Here is a 17,997-nt window from a genome sequence, read left to right on the forward strand (position 1 = left end):
TATTTCGACTCGACAGTATAATTTTGGTTCTGGAGATTATGGCACTTCGTCAATTTTGGCTTCCATTCACTTTATGGTTGGGATAATTAGACTGGGTTTGGGTAAAAAAGCGGGAAAGTAATGGCGGTGGAGGGTGGTGGACGGCGGTGACAGTGGCGGAGAGGAAGAAGGGGAAGTGGTGGTTTGATGGAGAAGAAAAGATTAGGTATTGTAATTTTTTTATATAAAAAAGAAAAGAAAATTACATGGCAAATTCAATTGGTATGATATAAAATAAAAGAAAAATTATATATACACATGGCGTCTATGTGGATAAATAAGGACTCCTAGTCAGCAATCCGTTAGTGATAAGGGCAAATGTAACAAGTTTCCTAACGGGAGGGGTAAATATGAACCAAAACTTTAACAGAGGGCAAATCTAAACTATAAACAATAGTTGGAGGGTAAATTTGACCCTTCCCATTAATCAATTATAGGATTATCTCAAAAACATTTTAAGTCGCTTAATAGTATCTACATCCCCAATTTCTAGCATCATGAATTATTTATTATCTCAATGCATAATGCTATAGAAGTTAAGGCCAGATGCAAAGACAAGAAGATTGAATAGTTTACCAGAGAGAGCGAGAGAGATTGAATGAAGAAGACACAAATAATTACTGAAGACAAAAAAGTGAGAAGACTAAGGTAAGCGAACCTGGTGATCATGTGATGTTATCAGTAGAGTCCATGCATGTGTTCGTGGTGTTTCTTCATGAAACAAGCTTTTGGCCCACTCTTATTCGCTATGCACAATTCTTTGAAGACTTAAAACTGCAAACTTAAATGCTCCAAAACATCTATTTGCATTGAACAGCATTGTTGTATTATTAGTCCAAGCAAGAATACTGCAAACTCTCTGCAAGATACTGCACACCACATTTTCCATCTATTGATTTGAACCCCAACATTGCCAACTCGATCCAAATTCATCGTGTGATCAAAATTTACAATTTGAGAAATCACTATGAGGAAGTTGAGCCCACCCTGCTATAAGCGGGCTCCTTCCTTATATTATTTGTTTCAATCAAAATTCTGATTTCATTTGCATCATCCCACCTTCCAGCATCGGCATACATGTTATATAGCAAACAATAAGGACCTGAACTCTCTGGTTCCAGGCGCATTAGCGCTTCAGCTGCTATTCGAGCCAACTCAACGTTGTTGTGCACCCTACAAGCACCTAATACTGCACCCCAGACAGCCTTATCTGGCTCCACTGGCATAGTGTTAACCACTTTCATGGCCTCCTCAAGCTGTCCGTCGCGACCAACAATATCCACAAGAGAGGCAAAATGCTCAACCTCAGGTTTGATGCCAAATTCAGAGTCCATAGATCTAAAATATAACCGACCTTGTTCCACTAAACCAGCATGAGCACACGCATTCAGAACTGAAATGAATGTAATGCGAGTTGGCCTCACTTTAAGGCACTTCATCAATTCAAAAAGCTCTAGGGCTTCAAATGCAAAACCATGAGATGCGTATCCTCCGACCATTGCATTCCATGAGATTACGTCTTTTCGAAATTTCATATTTTCAAAAATTGTCCTTGCTTCATGTATTGCACCACATCTTGCGTACATAGTTATTAGGGAATTGTTTAAAGGTATATCTGGTATAACAGTCTTTGTTACTAACTGATGAATCTGCATACCAAGAAACAATGCCACAGTTTCAGCATAAACACTTAGAAGTGAAGAGAGTGTGTGTCTATCAGGTTTCTCTCCTGCCTGTTGCATCTCCCTGAATAACTTTATTGCTCCTTCATAGTCAGCATTTCCTTCACACCCAGAGATCATTGAATTCCAAGAAACCCGATTCTTGTGGGGCATCCTTTCAAAATAATCACGTGCCAATTCCAACTTTCCCGTCTGTGCATATCCAGAGATAATTGAATTCCATGATAGTACATCAGGATTTGGCATTTTAGAAAACAGGTTTGATGCTTCATCCATATTTGAAGCATGGACATATCCACAAACCATTGTGTTCCATGAAAATGTATCCTTGTCCGTCATCTGATCAAAAAGTTCTCTCGCAGAAACAACATCTCCTGCTTTGATATAAGCCATGATCATCGAATTCCACGATACCACATTTCTCTCAAATCTCTTCTTTCTGCTAATTCCTTCATCACTACAAGATGGGATTTTATCAAAAAGGCGTCTAGCATCACCAACCCTTGCTTTCTGACCATATCCAGCAATCAAAGTGTTATAAGCATGAACCATATCTTCTTTCCCATCATTGCTTTCTCCAAATTCATAAAGAACATTTTCGGCCTCATCCAACTCCTCATTCTGGATCAAACCCGATACGAGCACACCAAGCGAAGCCGAATCCCTCTCGGGCATTCTCTTGAAATACTCAACAGCAGTTTTCACATCCCGGTTACGCAAAAACCCTGAAATCACCGCGTTCCACGACACAACATTCTTCTTAGGCATAGAGTTAAAAAGCTCCAATGCTTCACTCATTTTCCCAGCTTTAGCATACCCACTAATCATCGTGTTCCAAGAAATGAAATCTCTTTCAGGCATTTCATCAAACAGGTTTCTACCCTCCTCCAAATACCTGTGTTATGAGACAACCATATATGAAAGCAAGAACAATGAAAAAGAAACTAACACACAATTTTACGTGGGAACCCCTCAAGGGGAAGAAAACCCACTGCCGTCACCAACTCTTACTCCCTGCATTTCAAAATGTTTGTCTTACTTTCCTTTTTAGTCTGTTTAAAAAAGAATGCATCTTTTCTTTTTTAACTCTTTAATTCCAACTCACAAGATTAAAGGTACCTATATCTTTAGTTAACAATCAGCACAAGATTCAAAAGTTTTCCTCTGTGTCAGGTCAAAACCAGACAAACATATTGAAACGGAGGGAGTATTATTTCTCAATGAATGATGATTACAGGATACAGAGAACAAACTTAACATACCTGTTCCCTTGACAGGACAAATAACCAGAAACCATTAAATTCCAAGACACAACATCTCTATGAGGCATTTCATCGAACAGTTGTCGTGCTTTAACAATCTCACGTTGTTGCACGTACCCACTAATCATTGAGTTCCATGTAACTGTATTTCGATTCGTTAACTTATTGAATAATCTTTTTGCGTCATTTAATCGACCATTTCGAATCAAATTTGTGATGTCCTTGTTTGCTTTACGTATATCCGGAGGAACATTAGAAATCTTGTGCTTCAATGATGAATGATAACGTATTAAATGACCTGAGTTTTGAGCAATAATATATGGTGTAATATCTTTGCAATAGAGATGGCTTAGTTGCCTGTTAAGTGATCTCGTTAAGCTGCTTATATTTCGCCACCAAAGTGACATTGCTGGAGACTTCAATTTAATTTGAATTGTGAAGTTGAAAGTTTGAAGAAGATTTTTTTAATTTAATAGATTATCTAAGGTAAAACATATGAACGTTCTCTGACGGTGGTAAACTTGTGGAACGAACCAATGTATGGAAAGAATTAGGTTTTTTAATCTTAGATAACTTGTTAAAAAGAATATTCATAAAATTGATTAATTAAAAGAGGTTAAAATTAATAAGAATAAAGTCGTGAAGTTGTAATTTTTTTTACCTTAAAATAAATAAGTTAAAAGAATTTTTATAAAAAAAAAATTAAAATAAACGAAGTAAGCGTAATATGTAAACCGCGACGAAGATGGTGATCTAACTATTGTAATATGCTTTTGGATTCATTGATCCGTTTAGTTGTCATTTCCGATCATTAAAGAAGAGAACACTTATTCTTAAAAAGAAAGTGAGAGAACATGTTAACCAAATTTTGAATCAAAGTAGATCACAATTTATTTTGTCTTTAATTGAAAAGTTCATAAAATACTTGTCTATTCTTGTTAGAAATATTTTAATTTGCTATATATGTTGGTTATGATGTCCGTAATTTAAATTGTGCTTACCAAATATTAGCATAATATTCTACTAAATTCATTTGGAATTGAGACGTGTAATGACCCGTTTAGTCGTCCTTTTATGCCTTTAATTTTTTTTTTTTTAAATACCCTTCTTGCAGCTTCATCGTGGCCATTACGACTTGAGGGGATGGGTGGCGCAATTTTCAAGGCAATCGGGTGAGTTTCGGATTAGATTTTAGCAAATTTGGAAGTTCTTAAATTAAGAAAATGAAATTTGACGAAAATCAACATCGGGGGGTAATGGGTCTATATTGAAATTTTGTCGATTTCATTAGGTCTGGAACGTGATTTATGACTTAGTTAAGTAGTCGGTTCGAGTCCCGGGTGATTAGGGTGCATTTGGGACCTTGGGTTGGAAACTAATTAAGTTTGAAGATGACCACAATCAACATCGAGTCAAGACGATCCGGTTTTGATGTTTTGAGTGTGCGAGCAGGTTCACAGCGCGTTTTATGACTGAAATGCATATTTGGTTTGCGTTCATAGGGTCTCAGCTGAGTTTCGAATGTTGAATCGAAGTTCGTGGAGACTTTGAAGTTTGCTAGTTCTTGGTCATGGTGTCCTTCTTCGCGTTTGAGAGGACGCCTTCATGTTGGTGAAGAAGGGTGGGGAAGGGAGACCTTCGCGGTCGCAAGTGGACCGCCGCGGTCACGAAGAAGGAGTTGGTGTTAGACAGGGTCATGTCTAGGCATCGCGATACCCTTGACGTGTTCGCGATGTTTAGACCGGGTCAGGGTCGCGATCGCGAGCCCTCTCTCGCAGTCGCGTAGAAGGATCAAGCTGCAAAGTGTATTAATTCCCATTTCGAACTTAGACTTCGTATTTTCATATTTCAAGTTCTAGAGCTCTTATTGGAGTGATTTCAAAGAAATTTGGCTCGTTTGAGCTATAGGGGTAATATTCTAATCCTAATTTTGATGTTATTTCCATATTCCTCACTTTAGTTAGTTATTTAAATCATGATTTGGATAGGGTAAATTAGGGTTTTGGCCCTAAAGTTGAAACTAAGCCTTTCTTTGATTTGGGATCCAGTTAATGGACGGTTTTGGGTGATTTTCTGAATTTAGACTAATTAAGTCATTGGTGAATCGATTTTTAATAAAATTTCAATTTTGCCCATGAGAGCTTGGGGTTGACTTTTTGGACTCGGAATATAAGTATATCGATATGGGTGTCTACGAACTAGTATACTCATGTAGATTACGTAATTGATAGATTAGGATCGATCCGAGGCTCTGAGAAAAGGAAAGGTGATTTTTTAGGTTCGTGGCACGTTTGCTCGACATTCGAGGTATATTAAAACTTGACTTCACTTGAAGGACGTTTTCGTTAAATAAAGATTAAAAATGGAGCAATAAAGGGGTAAGAGCGTTAAGGGGGGTAAAGTACCCGTGCTGTGACGAGCATTGGTACGAGTTTCGGTGTTATGTGATGGGTAGTGATGTACCAGTAGATATGGGTCGTGACCCAAGAATGTCAAACATATGGGCATTAGCTGTTGTGTACTACATGTTTATACCTGATTTGTCTGTGTTGATATTCTTAAGAACCTCGTAGACTCATGATAAACGTATTGGTAAACATGATGGAATTGGTGGCTAATAAGTCTAGATGGTTGATGAGTTTACTTAAACTGTTGGCTATTAGTCCAAATGTTGAGATATTCATTCTCTTATATGTTGTATCACGTATATGTTTATTACTGGATCGGGTTGCACGTCTGTAATAGGTTATATTATATTGCATGGTATTTGACCTTTACGGTTGAGAGCACGATTAGGTCTTCGGAGGCCTTGACTCGGTGTGATCTGGGAGATCTGATCAATTTGGGTGATATATAGACTTAGCGGTCCCCATGGGTCACACCTTCCGTATAGTCCCAGAAGCTTTGTGTATACGGAGCATACTGATTGCATTCCATTTTCATTACCCGTCCTTAATTGATCATGTGATTGACTTCTTATATGATTCTTTGACTATCTAGTTACCTATTTATCTGGGTAAGTGGCTTAAGTGGTACTTTTATACTCTGTACTTGGTCATAATTCGGTTGTGAGGCTAAGTATCTGGTAAGGTAAAAGAGTCTTTTCTATTTTACTTCGTCACTACTTCTTTCGTTGTCGGTTTATGAGATGTACTGAGTACACGTGCTTTCCGTACTCAGACTACAAACTTCTTGTGGTGCATATTCGATTCCAAGTACCAGTGGATTTCACATGGTTGAGTGACTTCCTACCGAGTTTATTACGAGATCGTAATGAGCTGTCTGGCTGTTCCGCAGCACCCCTCTTCCCTCTATCATTTTTAGTAATCTGTCTTTTTATTAGTATTTGGACAGTGTATTTGCAGTTTCGGACTTGTACTTTCTATTACTAGAGGCTCTTGTACTTATGACACCAATCTTGGGTGGATTTTGAATTATGTTTCAACACTTTCTATTATTAAGACTTAGTATTTTGAATATTCGACTTTTCTCTTAATTTCTTTCCGCTTATTTACTTTATAGAATTGTTTGAGATTGTCTTACTATTGGTTGGGAAATAGGTGCCATCACGACTTATAATTTTTGGGTCGTGACAAGACGTAATAAATAAAACGTAACTAAATTCATTGATTTGTTTGTTAAGATTATCTTGGATCATCAGATGAAACACATACCGTTCAAAAATAAAGTTTCAGTTGACCGTTTTAATCAAACTTCAGGTCAAATTTGAAAGTTGATTTCCAACATCATAATTAATGTGTCTTTCATAGAGATAAGTAATTAATGTGTCTTTCATAGAGATAAGTTCATACTTGCCCATTTTATTAAATATTATTTAATTGGCTATTAACATTGATGGTAAAGAACTAAATTTACTGATATAATTGTTAAGGTTGACAACTAAACATATTATAAATACAAGAAAAAAAATGTTATCTTCACACCTTCACATATTATCTTCAAGTACGCTTTTGGCATTAGAATAATTATTTTGATATGGCTTTGAAAGTGGTGACTTTTTTTCTTATGTTCATGGCGATAGCACTTTGTAAGTTTTTTGCCTTCTAAATAGCATACTTATTTTAATTTTCAAAATATGAATATCACACCATCCTGTTGAGTTTTTCACAAATTCCTTTTTCATATTTCTTGTATTAAAAGATTATGTTCGTGTATGTATTGATTTTAACTTTTTGAGGTGAAATTATACATTGGTAGGGAGGACAAAGTAATAAACAAAAGATTTTCTTGTAGAATTAAGATTATGTATATAAGTTGTACCTACTAAACAATCAACCTGTTTCAAATTATTTGTCATTTCTTGATCACTTTCATGTCTAATTATTTGTTTCAAGAATTTTATGTGAGTTGTTATAGATACACTTTTTTTAATATAGAAAAATAAAATTGTGGATGTATTTGCTTACTAAAAATATGCATATTTCGCAAAAGTTTTTGTCGAAATTTTGTTGGTAATCCGAAATTTTCTATAAATATTTATCGAAAATAAGTTTCGACAAGCACCTTTTCAAACAATTACGCTAGAGATTTCGTAAAAAATATGTGTGTCCCTAATAGAATATGTATTTCGCATTAAAGTATACATAATATGATTAGTTATAAATTCTTGAATTTGACAGGTGTTTCGCCAAAGGTTGAAGCAAGAAACGTCAAACTTTGTTGTTTTTGTCACAAAGATGCAGATTGTAAGGATTTTTGTGGTGGATTTCCTCCGTATCGTTGTGCAATGGGTGTATGTGCTTGCTCAATACATGTGTCTCCTAAAAAGCAAATTGCAATAACTAATGAGGGAACAAATTGAATAACCAACACTTCATGGAAAAAAGAAACAATGAAAAAATGTTGGGGTTCCGTTTTTTCTCTTATAATAACTGATATTCAGTATTTTATTATATGTAATTTATAACAAGGCTAATGCGAGATAATAAAAACTTTCTATTTCTATATATTTTACTTTCTTCTTCCCCTTCTATCCATTTTTGTAACATAAATATTCTTTGGCTCCTCAATTAGATATATTTACATGTTGAAACAAAATTATCAATAGTCATGATAACAACTATGTAAAATAAAAGTTTGCTTACACTTATGAGTCCAGTGCATATGTGATGCAAGAAAATAAAGAGAAGATAGAAAGAAGACACAATTGATAAACAATTGGACAATAACTAGAAGAACTAGTCCTAGTTACCTTCCAAAAGGATCAAAGGCACCTATCTTATGCAACAATCCTCAAGAGAATAACAATCTCTTGCAAATTGAATGATCAAAACAAGGTTGTACAATTTGGAGTCCACCAAATCACAAGTCTCAACTAGAGAGAAAAGTTTAATATTCATATATTTCAAGATAGGTTAAAAATCAGGAATAGTTCTAAGTGTAGCTTATAAAGGTAAAGTCTACACCAGGTCTTTAAAATAATAGCCACAAGTTGGCTTTTAAAATATGGCCTCACAGGGCTCCAAATCATTAGCCACACGCATGGGACTCCAAAGTGGGTCCATGGGCTAGCACAAATAAGTCCATAAGTACGCTTCCCCCGGGCTGGCGGTGTCCACGGCTCTGAAACGCAAACTCCTTTTCTAAAGCTAGGTGAACACCATGAAGGACCATAGCGACTCTAGTGAATGGCGGGACGGCTGGAACATGTCTTGATCAGTGTGGACTGCATCATCCTCCCCTTCTTGGAAAGATTTCGTCCTCGAAATCGTCGTGTCTTCACCCTCAACTGCATCACCTGAAACACAAGGAACTAGGTCAGAAACATTGAAAGTGCTTGAAACATTATACTCACTCGGAAGATCAATGACGTAGGCATTATCGTTAATCTTTTCCAACACTTTAAATGGTCCATCTCCTCGCGCTGATAGCTTTCCTTTTCTTTGGTTGGGGAATCGATCTTTCCTGAAATGCACCCAAACCCAGTCACCTTTTTGTAACTCCAACTTCTTCCTTCCCTTGTTCACCTTGGACGCCACCTTGGCATATGCCTTTTCCAGATTTTGTCTCACCTTAGCATGAAGTTTAAGCAATGAATGCCACGCTTGTACCTTGACATTCAAAATAGCATCTCGAGACAAAGGGATTAAATCCAATGGAATCAAGGGGTTAAAACCATACACACACTCAAAAGGAGATTTCCCTATCATTCTATGCACCGTACGGTTATAAGCAAACTCAATGATGGGCAATTGATCAACCCAATTTCCTGATTTTCCTTTGGTCATCGCCCTAAGTAGAGCTCCCAAAGTACGATTCACAACTTCAGTTTGTCCATCCATTTAAGGATGACAAGAAGTCGAAAACAATAACTTGGTGCTAAGTGGACCCCATAAACATCTCCAGAAATGACTCAAGAATTTCGTGTCCCTGTCACTAACAATGGTATGTGGCACGCCATGCAATTTCAACACATTAGTAATAAACCAAGAAGTAACATGCTGCGCATCATCACACTTTTTACACGGGATGAAATGAGCCATCTTAGAAAATCTATCCACAACAACATAGATACTATCATGACCAGCCCTAGAACGAGGTAAACCCATAGCAAAATCCATAGATATATCAATCCACGGGCTAGTAGGAACTGGTAAAGGGGTATACAAACCATGGGGACTGGACCTAGACTTAGCTCGCTTACATTCCAAACAAGCACCACAAAATTGCATCACATCTCGCCTCATCTTAGGCCAAAAAAACTGCTCCTCAAGAATACCTAAGGTCTTATCCACCCCAAAATGACCCATCAAACCTCCACAATGTGCCTCACGAATCAGTAACTCCCTCCACGAGGACATGGGTATGCACACCCTCCCCTTCTTAAAAGATAGCCATCATGCCACGATATTTCTCTACCCGCTTCCCACTCACTAGATCCTCACGAATGCTCTTAAATTTAGGATCGTGCTCATACATAGACTTTATGCTCTCAAATCCTAAAAGTCTAGAAGTCAAAGTGGTAGCTAGGAAAACTTCCTAGATAAGGCATCGGCCACTACATTCTCTTTCCCTCTCTTGTAATGAATCACATAGGGAAAACTCTCCATGAACTCAACCCACTTAGCATGTCTCTTATTCAGCTTCTCTTGGCCTCTAAGATGTTTCAAAGACTCATGGTCACTTCTAATCACAAACTCTTTCGGCCACAAGTAATGCTGCCAATGGGCTAAAGCTCTCACTAAGGCGAACAACTCTTTATCATATGTCGAATAGTTCAAAGCTGCCCCCTTAAGTTTCTCACTAAAAAAAGCTAGAGGCTTCCCCTCTTGCATTAGTACTCCACCTATCCCGACCCCTGAAGCATCACACTCAATCTCAAAGGTCTTACTAAGCCTATGTTTCAACTCCTTAAATGCTCTCTCTTGGGACTCTTCCCAAACAAACGGTTGTTCTTTCTTTATCAACTCAGTCAAAGGCGCTGCTATGGTGCTAAAGTCTTTCACAAACCTCATATAAAAACTAGCCAACCCATGAAAACTTCTCACTTGAGTAACACTAGACGGGGTAGGCCAATCCCTAATAGCTTCTACTTTTGACTCATCGACCTCAACTCCACTAGCACTCACAACAAAACCAAGAAAAACAACACGTTCAACACAAAAGGCACACTTTTTCAGATTAGCATACAATTTCTCTTTTCTCAAAACATCAAAGACTTGCCTTAAGTGATCAACATGTTCATCCACGGTTTTACTATACACAAGAATGTCATCAAAATAAACCACAACAAACCTATTTATGAATGGTTTAAGCACGTGATTCATCAATCTCATGAAAGTACTCGGCGCGTTAGAGAGGCCAAATGGCATCACTAACCATTCATAGAGACCAAACTTGGTCTTGAATGCGGTCTTCCATTCATCACCGGTTTCGTTCGGATTTGATGGTAGCCAGACCTAAGATCAATTTTAGAAAACCAACAAGAACCACTTAACTCATCTAGCATGTCGTCTAACCTAGGAATAGGATGACGATACTTTACCGTGATCTTGTTGACGGCTCTACAATCGCCACACATTCTCCACGTTCCGTCTTTCTTTGGCACAAGTATGACCGAAACAGCGCACGGACTCAAACTTTCCCGCACTAACCCCTTGCTTAAAAGCTCATCAACCTGCCTTTGGAGTTCCTTGGTGTCTTCCGGATTGCACCTATAGGCTGGTTTGTTCGAAATTTGGGATCCGGGCACAAAATCTATTTGATGCTCAATTCCTCTTAAGGGAGGCAGTCCGCTTGGCATCTCCTCGGGAAATACATCCACAAAATCCTGCAAAAGATTCTCAACAAAACTTGAAAATTGATTAGCATTAGACAAATCATTGCTATAACTCAAGAGAATACCTTTATGCACTAGGAAAATCATCATTTTGTTTTCATCGTTACCTTTGAAGTACTCTCCCAGGTTGCGCATGATTGCACATACCTTTTCGTTACCCAGCGGTGGTGATGTGGACTTAGGATCAGTCACAATACTAGCCTTACCTTTAGCCGCTTCCTTCAACTCCTTCATCCGACGATAATCCTCTATCACTTGCTTTGGTGACAAAGGCTTGAGTATGAGACTCTTACCTTCACTTTGAACCGCATATGTGTTGGCTCGGCCATCATGAATCGCGGCTACTGTCATATTGCCACGGCCTTCCCAAAAGTAAATGGCATGCTTGCATTGGTACCACATCATATTTTACCTCATCTTGGTAAGCTCCTATCTTGAACTTAACCAAAACCTGCTTTGTAACTCGCAATTCACCACACTCATTGAGCCATTGTAACCGGTAGGGTCGGGAATGTTTCAATGTAGGCAGCTTTAATTTCTCAACTAAAGTTTGGCTAGCAACATTAGCACAATTTCCTCCATCCACAATCAATGAACAAACCTTCCCCTTTACCCTACACCTAGCATGAAAAAGATTCTCCCTTTGCACATCTTCTTCATTCTCCAAGCTTATAGTGCTCAAGTTTCTCCGCACCACAAGAAACATTTCGGGCAGATCATCCTCTCTTCTCCTTCAAGCTTCTCAAGATCATGATCAAGTTCTTTTTCATTTCCATCTTCTGGTTCACTTTCTTGTTCTTGAACGATTGCCATCATCAAGAATAAGCATGGTCCTCCGAGTAGGACACTCTTTGGCCATATGCCCATATCCCCCATTTATGACATTGAATAGATGAAGCACTAGGAGAATTGAGTTGAGCTTTACCTCCGAGTCCTTTGGTTCAGATTTGGTTGGACTCTTTTCAAGTGGCCTTTTAACATCACGGCTAGCACTCGAACTTGGACTCTTCAAATCTTACCCCTACTCCGTGGAGTAGTATTAGCACTTCCTCTCGATCTGAATGTCTTGTCCTCCTTGACCCCTTTTACTCCTCTATAGCCGCTTGGAACACCTCATCAAGAGTATAGTAAGTGAGTAACCTCAATTGAGATGAGATTTCTCGATTCAACCCGGCTTTGAATCGGATGATAAGTTGCTTCTCTCATCTTCTTCAAGATCAAGAGCCATTCTTGCTTTCTCAAACTCATCATAGAACTCTTCTACGGTCTTAGAACCCTGCTTCAATTCATAAAGCCTTCGGAGTTGCTCTTGACGATGCTTGGCAGTGACATACTTAGCATCCATGACATGTTTCAATTGTCCCCAAGTAAGATGTTCCGGTAAACCATGTCTTCTCCGAACTCGCTTTTCTCGATTCCCGCCATGTAGAAGCATAGCCTTGAAAAGGGCAATGGCATAAACCGCTTTCCGCTCCTCCAAAAGTTCATTTGTGTCAAATATTCTCTCAATCCGAATCTTCCAATCGATGTACTTGTCCGGATCACTAGTTCCTTTAAATGGTGGAATAGTGATCTTGACATTGTTAAGATTAGTATCCCTTCTACCTTGATTCCCTCGGACCAGATCCGGATAATCATCATGGTTGCCATAGTCATGCTCAAGATTTCTCCCAACATATGCTCCTTGACCTCCTTTTCCTCTATATCTCATTTGGCCCCTTTGTTCTTGGGCTCTCCGAACATACTGTTGATCAAACTCGTCTTCGGCTTGTTCTAAGTCATGGACCTCAACATTTTCATCAACTTGGACCAAATTTCTCCTTGCCCTCATAGGAGGTACTTGCACTTGAATATGAGGATCCGGAAGTATGGGATTTTGAACTCTAGGAACTTGAGGAGTTCCCGTAGCACGAGCATTACGGGCAGCTTCTTCCCTCATTCTTTGTTGACGGGCCACCTCATTAAATTGCTCCGGTGGTATTGTACTAGAACCGGTGTCCCCTGGAACCAGTGGTACTCCCCCTTATTCAAGGGCTTGCATCCTTGTTTCCACTCCGTCTATCTTAGCCGTCAACTGAGTTGTCATGTTGTTCATTCTTTGCCCAAGGTCGGCTATAGTCACTCCTCTTGTGCCTCGCAACAATTTCATCTCCCGCCATTGTACTTGTACAACAAATCTTAAAGAAACGGGTTAAGGTTCGAAATCACCTTACTCACCCTTACTTTATTTGGGTGGCGCTCGGTTCCCTCAATAATGTAAAAGGTTTGGTTCACTCAGACTTGTTTAATTGGCTTTCTCGGAATTGACCAACTCCTTTTCGATCACTTCAGTAGACAAAAGAGGCTGCTACCTTTTCGGGATTAGAGTGAGTTTATGGGGACTCTATAGTCGGACGACTCTTTTAAATGTGGCGCACTTGAGTCAAACAATTCACTATGAATCAAAACGAGAAAAGTTTGAAAAGAATTAGCACAAAAGAAGTTATAGCTCAAGAACTAGCAAACTTTGAGTAGGTAATTACTCAATGGATACTAGCTAGAAGTTATGTCACAAAGAAAGGATTAAGAAGCTTCCCAACCCCCCTTAAAACGTGAAAGGCAGACCCCTAAGTCTTACTAATTAATATCCTTTGACCAACTTGTCTTGGAATTTAATTACTACAAGTTTCAATGTAGCTTCTCGTCTTCCCAAAAGATGACTAGGGACTTGCACACTTGACTTCTCGTTTTCCCAAGAGGTGATTAGGAACTTGGACACTCTTTTCTCACACCCAAACTGATTTTTTTACTTCTCCTAATGGGTGCAGCCCCCTTCTCCACGTTTTGGAGGGGTTCAATGCACCAACTCCTTGGGAATTAACTCTTGACTAGTCCCTTTGACTTCCGAAATAGCTTTCACACTCCCTAACACCTTGAAAGCTTAACTTATCACCAAAATTAGATCAAACAAAGTTAGTAAATCTGAAATTATCAAGAACACACATGAATATTCACAAAATATTTATGAACACTCAAGAACACAAGTATTCAAAACATTTCAAATGATATACCAAAATGACCATCTTGATGTCTAGTTTCCAACTATCACCATGGATCACCCAAAACACCTAAACTAATGGAACGATTTGAGACTTTAGAAATAATAGTTCATGAACTTTTTCTTGAACATATGAACATCCAAGAACACAAGTCTTCAAACACAAAAATCGGATTCACCACGGATCAAGAACACCCAAATACTCCAAGTAACACGAATTTCATCCAAAACAACAACTATCAAGAAGTTTAAACCCTAAGAACACTAAGAAATTCGTCCAAAACAGATTTTTTTTTTTTTTTTTTTTTAATAAAGTTTGATACAAAACAAGGACTAGATTTGTAGGGACAAATCTATAGGACGCTCTACGAAACCAAATGATGCAAGAAAATAAAGAGAAGATAGAAAGAAGACACAATTGATAAACAATTGGACAATAACTAGAAGAACTAGTCCTAGTTACCTTCCAAAAGGATCAAAGGCACCTATCTTATACAACAATCCTCAAGAGAATAACAATCTCTTGCAAATTGAATGATCAAAACAAGGTTGTACAATTTGGAGTCCACCAAATCACAAGTCTCAACTAGAGAGAAAAGTTTAATATTCATATATTTCAAGATAGGTTAAAAATCAGAAATAGTTCTAAGTGTAGCTTATATAGGTAAAGTCTACACCTGGTCCTTAAAATAATAGCCACAAGTTGGCTTTTAAAATATGGCCTCACAGGGCTCCAAATCATTAGCCACACGCATGGGACTCCAAAGTGGGTCCATGGGCTAGCACAAATAAGTCCATAGGCTGCTTCCCCGGGCTAGGCAGTGTCCACGGCTCCTGAAACGCAAACTCCTTCTCTAAAGCTAGGTGAACACCATGAAGGACCATAGCCTGACTCCTAGTGAATGGCCGGGATGGCTGGAACATGTCTTGATCAGTGTGGACTGCATCAATATGTCTTTTATATGATTAGTTATAACTTTACTATGATTAAGTAATGCATTTTTCATTTTAACTATTAAAAGTTAATACTTGAGTTTTTTTTTATTTTATTTAACCACTACTAGGTGAACACCTAGTAGTTCCTTTTATTATTTTAATAATCTAAAAGAAAAGTCTTTACAGAATGGAGAAAAGGAAAAAACAATAAAATAAAACAAAGCCAAGAGACAGCTAAGTGATGTCCGACCAAATTAGGTGTAGAAACCCTATTTTGGAAAGTGCCTCTTTTGCTGATACCTTTTGTTGAGAGATACAGGTGTAGATCTTGAGTTGTCCTCTCTCTTTTTTATTGAAGTATCAACTTTATTAAGCTATTTCTCCACTTCTTTCTGTTGAATTGCTTAATTGGAGTATGCATTCTTCAATAAGTGAGTTGATGTTGTTGTTCCGTCTTCGCGCCTTCACCTCCATGTTGCTTGCTCGATGGAGTCGATGATTAGTTCTTGTGTTCCATATCCGATATGTTCTAGATCCGGAATTGTAAAATCGTCTTCCCCATTGCTCTCACTGTGAGTAATTATTTTCTTTTGTTGTGAACTTGCTTCCATATGCTGTTGTAGCTATTTCTCTTGGTGGTTTCTCTATTCTGAGCTGTTTTGTCCTTGCTGCTTGTATCCATTTTGTATGATGCCTATAACTGTTGTTGTTTCACTGGTTTGAGTCTTTTTTCAGAGTATTTTTGCATTTGGTAGCTCAATATCAATGATTCAATAGGTTGAGCATCATACGACGCTAATACCACACACCGAATCACTTTTATTGAACTGGTCCAAGTGCAAATTACTCTCTTGTAACCCACTTGTATGATTGTACAGGCTATTTGTATTATTGAAAAATCTTGGGTTCTTGTTTTCTCTTGCAAATGTAGTCCTGCAAAACAAAAAACAAAGTTAGTTAAGCCAATGTTGCTCATGTTCTGCTGCCCTAGGGGCATTTGAACATAAAGAACCCAATTTTCCTCTCCTCCATTCTTCCACCCAGCTATCTCCTGCATGTTTTGATCCTCAAGTAAGGCGAATCCAATTTATCATTGTTGATGAGCCCCCTTCCTTTAGCTCCTAGTTCTTGAAATGATTCAACATCCACTTCCCCTTCATCTAATGCTAGATTGGCCAAGTAGTCAGCTAACTGATTCCCTTCTCTCATGATATGAGTGATTTTAAAAGTTCTATTTTGCATTCTTTTCCAAATCTCCTCCACTACTTCAATAATTTGCCAAGGTACTTCCCAGATTTTAAGAATGCAATTCATCAAGAGTAAGGAATCAGTTTCAATAAGTATTTGCTGAAATTGTTTCTCCTCAACATACTTTATTGCTTGTAGAATAGCCATTGCTTTAGCCTGAGTATTAGTGCTAGCTTGATTTGTTAATTCCTTTGGCAGCAATCAAATCACCATTCTCATTCCTCAAACAAAACCCCCATGATCCTCTTCCAGGATTTCTTCTAGCTGCTCCATCTGTGTTACATTTGATCCATCCCCTGTCAGGTGGCCTCCAATTCACTTGAACTACCTTAATTTTGGTCCGTAGTTACGCAATGATTGTATCGATGCTGTGCTACTTGTAAGATGCATGTTTAAAATTGCCCTTCTCACCTTCATGAACATGACAATGGTGTGCATAATCTGGTACATTAATTTAACTTTGGACATCTTTCCTCCATGCTTAATAGCATTCCTCCTTTTCCATAGTTCCCACAGAATAATTGACGGTATAGCTTGAAAAATGTATTTAACATGGATGCTCACTGGAGTATCCCACCATTGATTAATCAATGCGGCTCAATTGTAAATTCTGAATAATTATGCCCATTGGTCTACAAAACCCCTTCCATATAAATTGAGCAGTAGCAGAATGTAAGAAGACATGTGAAATTGTTTCCACTTCTGGATTTTCACAACAATAACATCTTGAAGGAAACTGAATACCCCATTTCTTCACTACATCATCTAATGGCACCTTAGCTTTCCATAATCTCCAGATAAAGAAAGAAATCTTTACTGGCAAACCTTTAATCTAAAACTTCTGCGTACAAGATACTTGGTTCCTCCTTTTGTCTAACTAAATTGAAAGCTTGATCTTCATTGTGAATTTGCCTCTCGTATCCAATTTCCAATATGGCCTATCAAGTGTATCATTATATGATGGAGGGCTTACACTTTGTATGATATGATCCACAATGTTTCCTGTCAATAGTTCCCTCGGCCTTTCTTCATCCCATCCTTCTCCATTCCCCATTTCTTTTGTTTGGATCACTGTTTTGTCTATGTTGAAATCAGAAGGTAGTATTTGGTACAATGCCCCTAAGCCTGTCCAATTATCTAACCAAAAGTAGGAGTAACCTTGTTTCACTTGCCACCAAATCTCCTTTTCTACTATGTCTCTGCACTGGATCAGTTTCCTCCAAATATATGTCCCTCTTTTCCACTGAACAGTCACTGCATGTTCTTTTTTAAGGTATTTGTTACTCATATACATCCTCCATAATGATTGTTTGGTCCTAAAATTCCACCAAAGTTTTGAGAACAAAGCCTTAGAGACATCTTGCAAGCTCTTGAAACCCATTCCACCTTCCTCCCGAAGATAACATAAAGCTGTCCAAGTCACCCAATATTTGCTAGAATTGCCCACTGAATTGCTCCAAAAGAATTTAGCAAAATGATACGTATTTGGGATAG

The 17,997-nt window shown here is 38.2% G+C and overlaps 2 protein-coding genes and 1 long non-coding RNA gene across 3 annotated transcripts; 1 reads left to right on the forward strand and 2 right to left on the reverse strand.

Annotated features, from left to right (window-relative positions):
- Positions 1 to 686: 686 nt before the first annotated feature.
- Positions 687 to 3,506, reverse strand: LOC132067422 (pentatricopeptide repeat-containing protein At1g62260, mitochondrial). Its single transcript, XM_059460645.1, has 2 exons — positions 2,984 to 3,506; positions 687 to 2,616 (listed from the first exon to the last, which is right to left on the reverse strand). Exons 1-2 carry the CDS (start codon positions 3,388 to 3,390, stop codon positions 1,005 to 1,007), a joined length of 2,019 nt encoding a protein of 672 aa, XP_059316628.1. The 5' UTR covers positions 3,391 to 3,506; the 3' UTR covers positions 687 to 1,004.
- Positions 3,507 to 6,922: 3,416 nt separating this feature from the next.
- On the forward strand, positions 6,923 to 7,948 carry LOC132066675 (uncharacterized). Its single transcript, XR_009416905.1, has 2 exons — positions 6,923 to 7,031; positions 7,624 to 7,948. It is a non-coding gene; the product is annotated as an uncharacterized LOC132066675 (long non-coding RNA).
- A 7,984-nt stretch (positions 7,949 to 15,932) lies between these two features.
- Positions 15,933 to 17,971, reverse strand: LOC132066676 (uncharacterized). The gene is made up of 2 exons (XM_059459926.1): positions 17,662 to 17,971; positions 15,933 to 16,188 (listed from the first exon to the last, which is right to left on the reverse strand). Exons 1-2 carry the CDS (start codon positions 17,882 to 17,884, stop codon positions 15,950 to 15,952), a joined length of 462 nt encoding a protein of 153 aa, XP_059315909.1. The 5' UTR covers positions 17,885 to 17,971; the 3' UTR covers positions 15,933 to 15,949.
- Positions 17,972 to 17,997: the final 26 nt, after the last annotated feature.

The sequence above is a fragment of the Lycium ferocissimum genome, chromosome 8, assembly GCF_029784015.1.
Source record: "Lycium ferocissimum isolate CSIRO_LF1 chromosome 8, AGI_CSIRO_Lferr_CH_V1, whole genome shotgun sequence".
Taxonomy (NCBI): Eukaryota; Viridiplantae; Streptophyta; class Magnoliopsida; order Solanales; family Solanaceae; genus Lycium; species Lycium ferocissimum.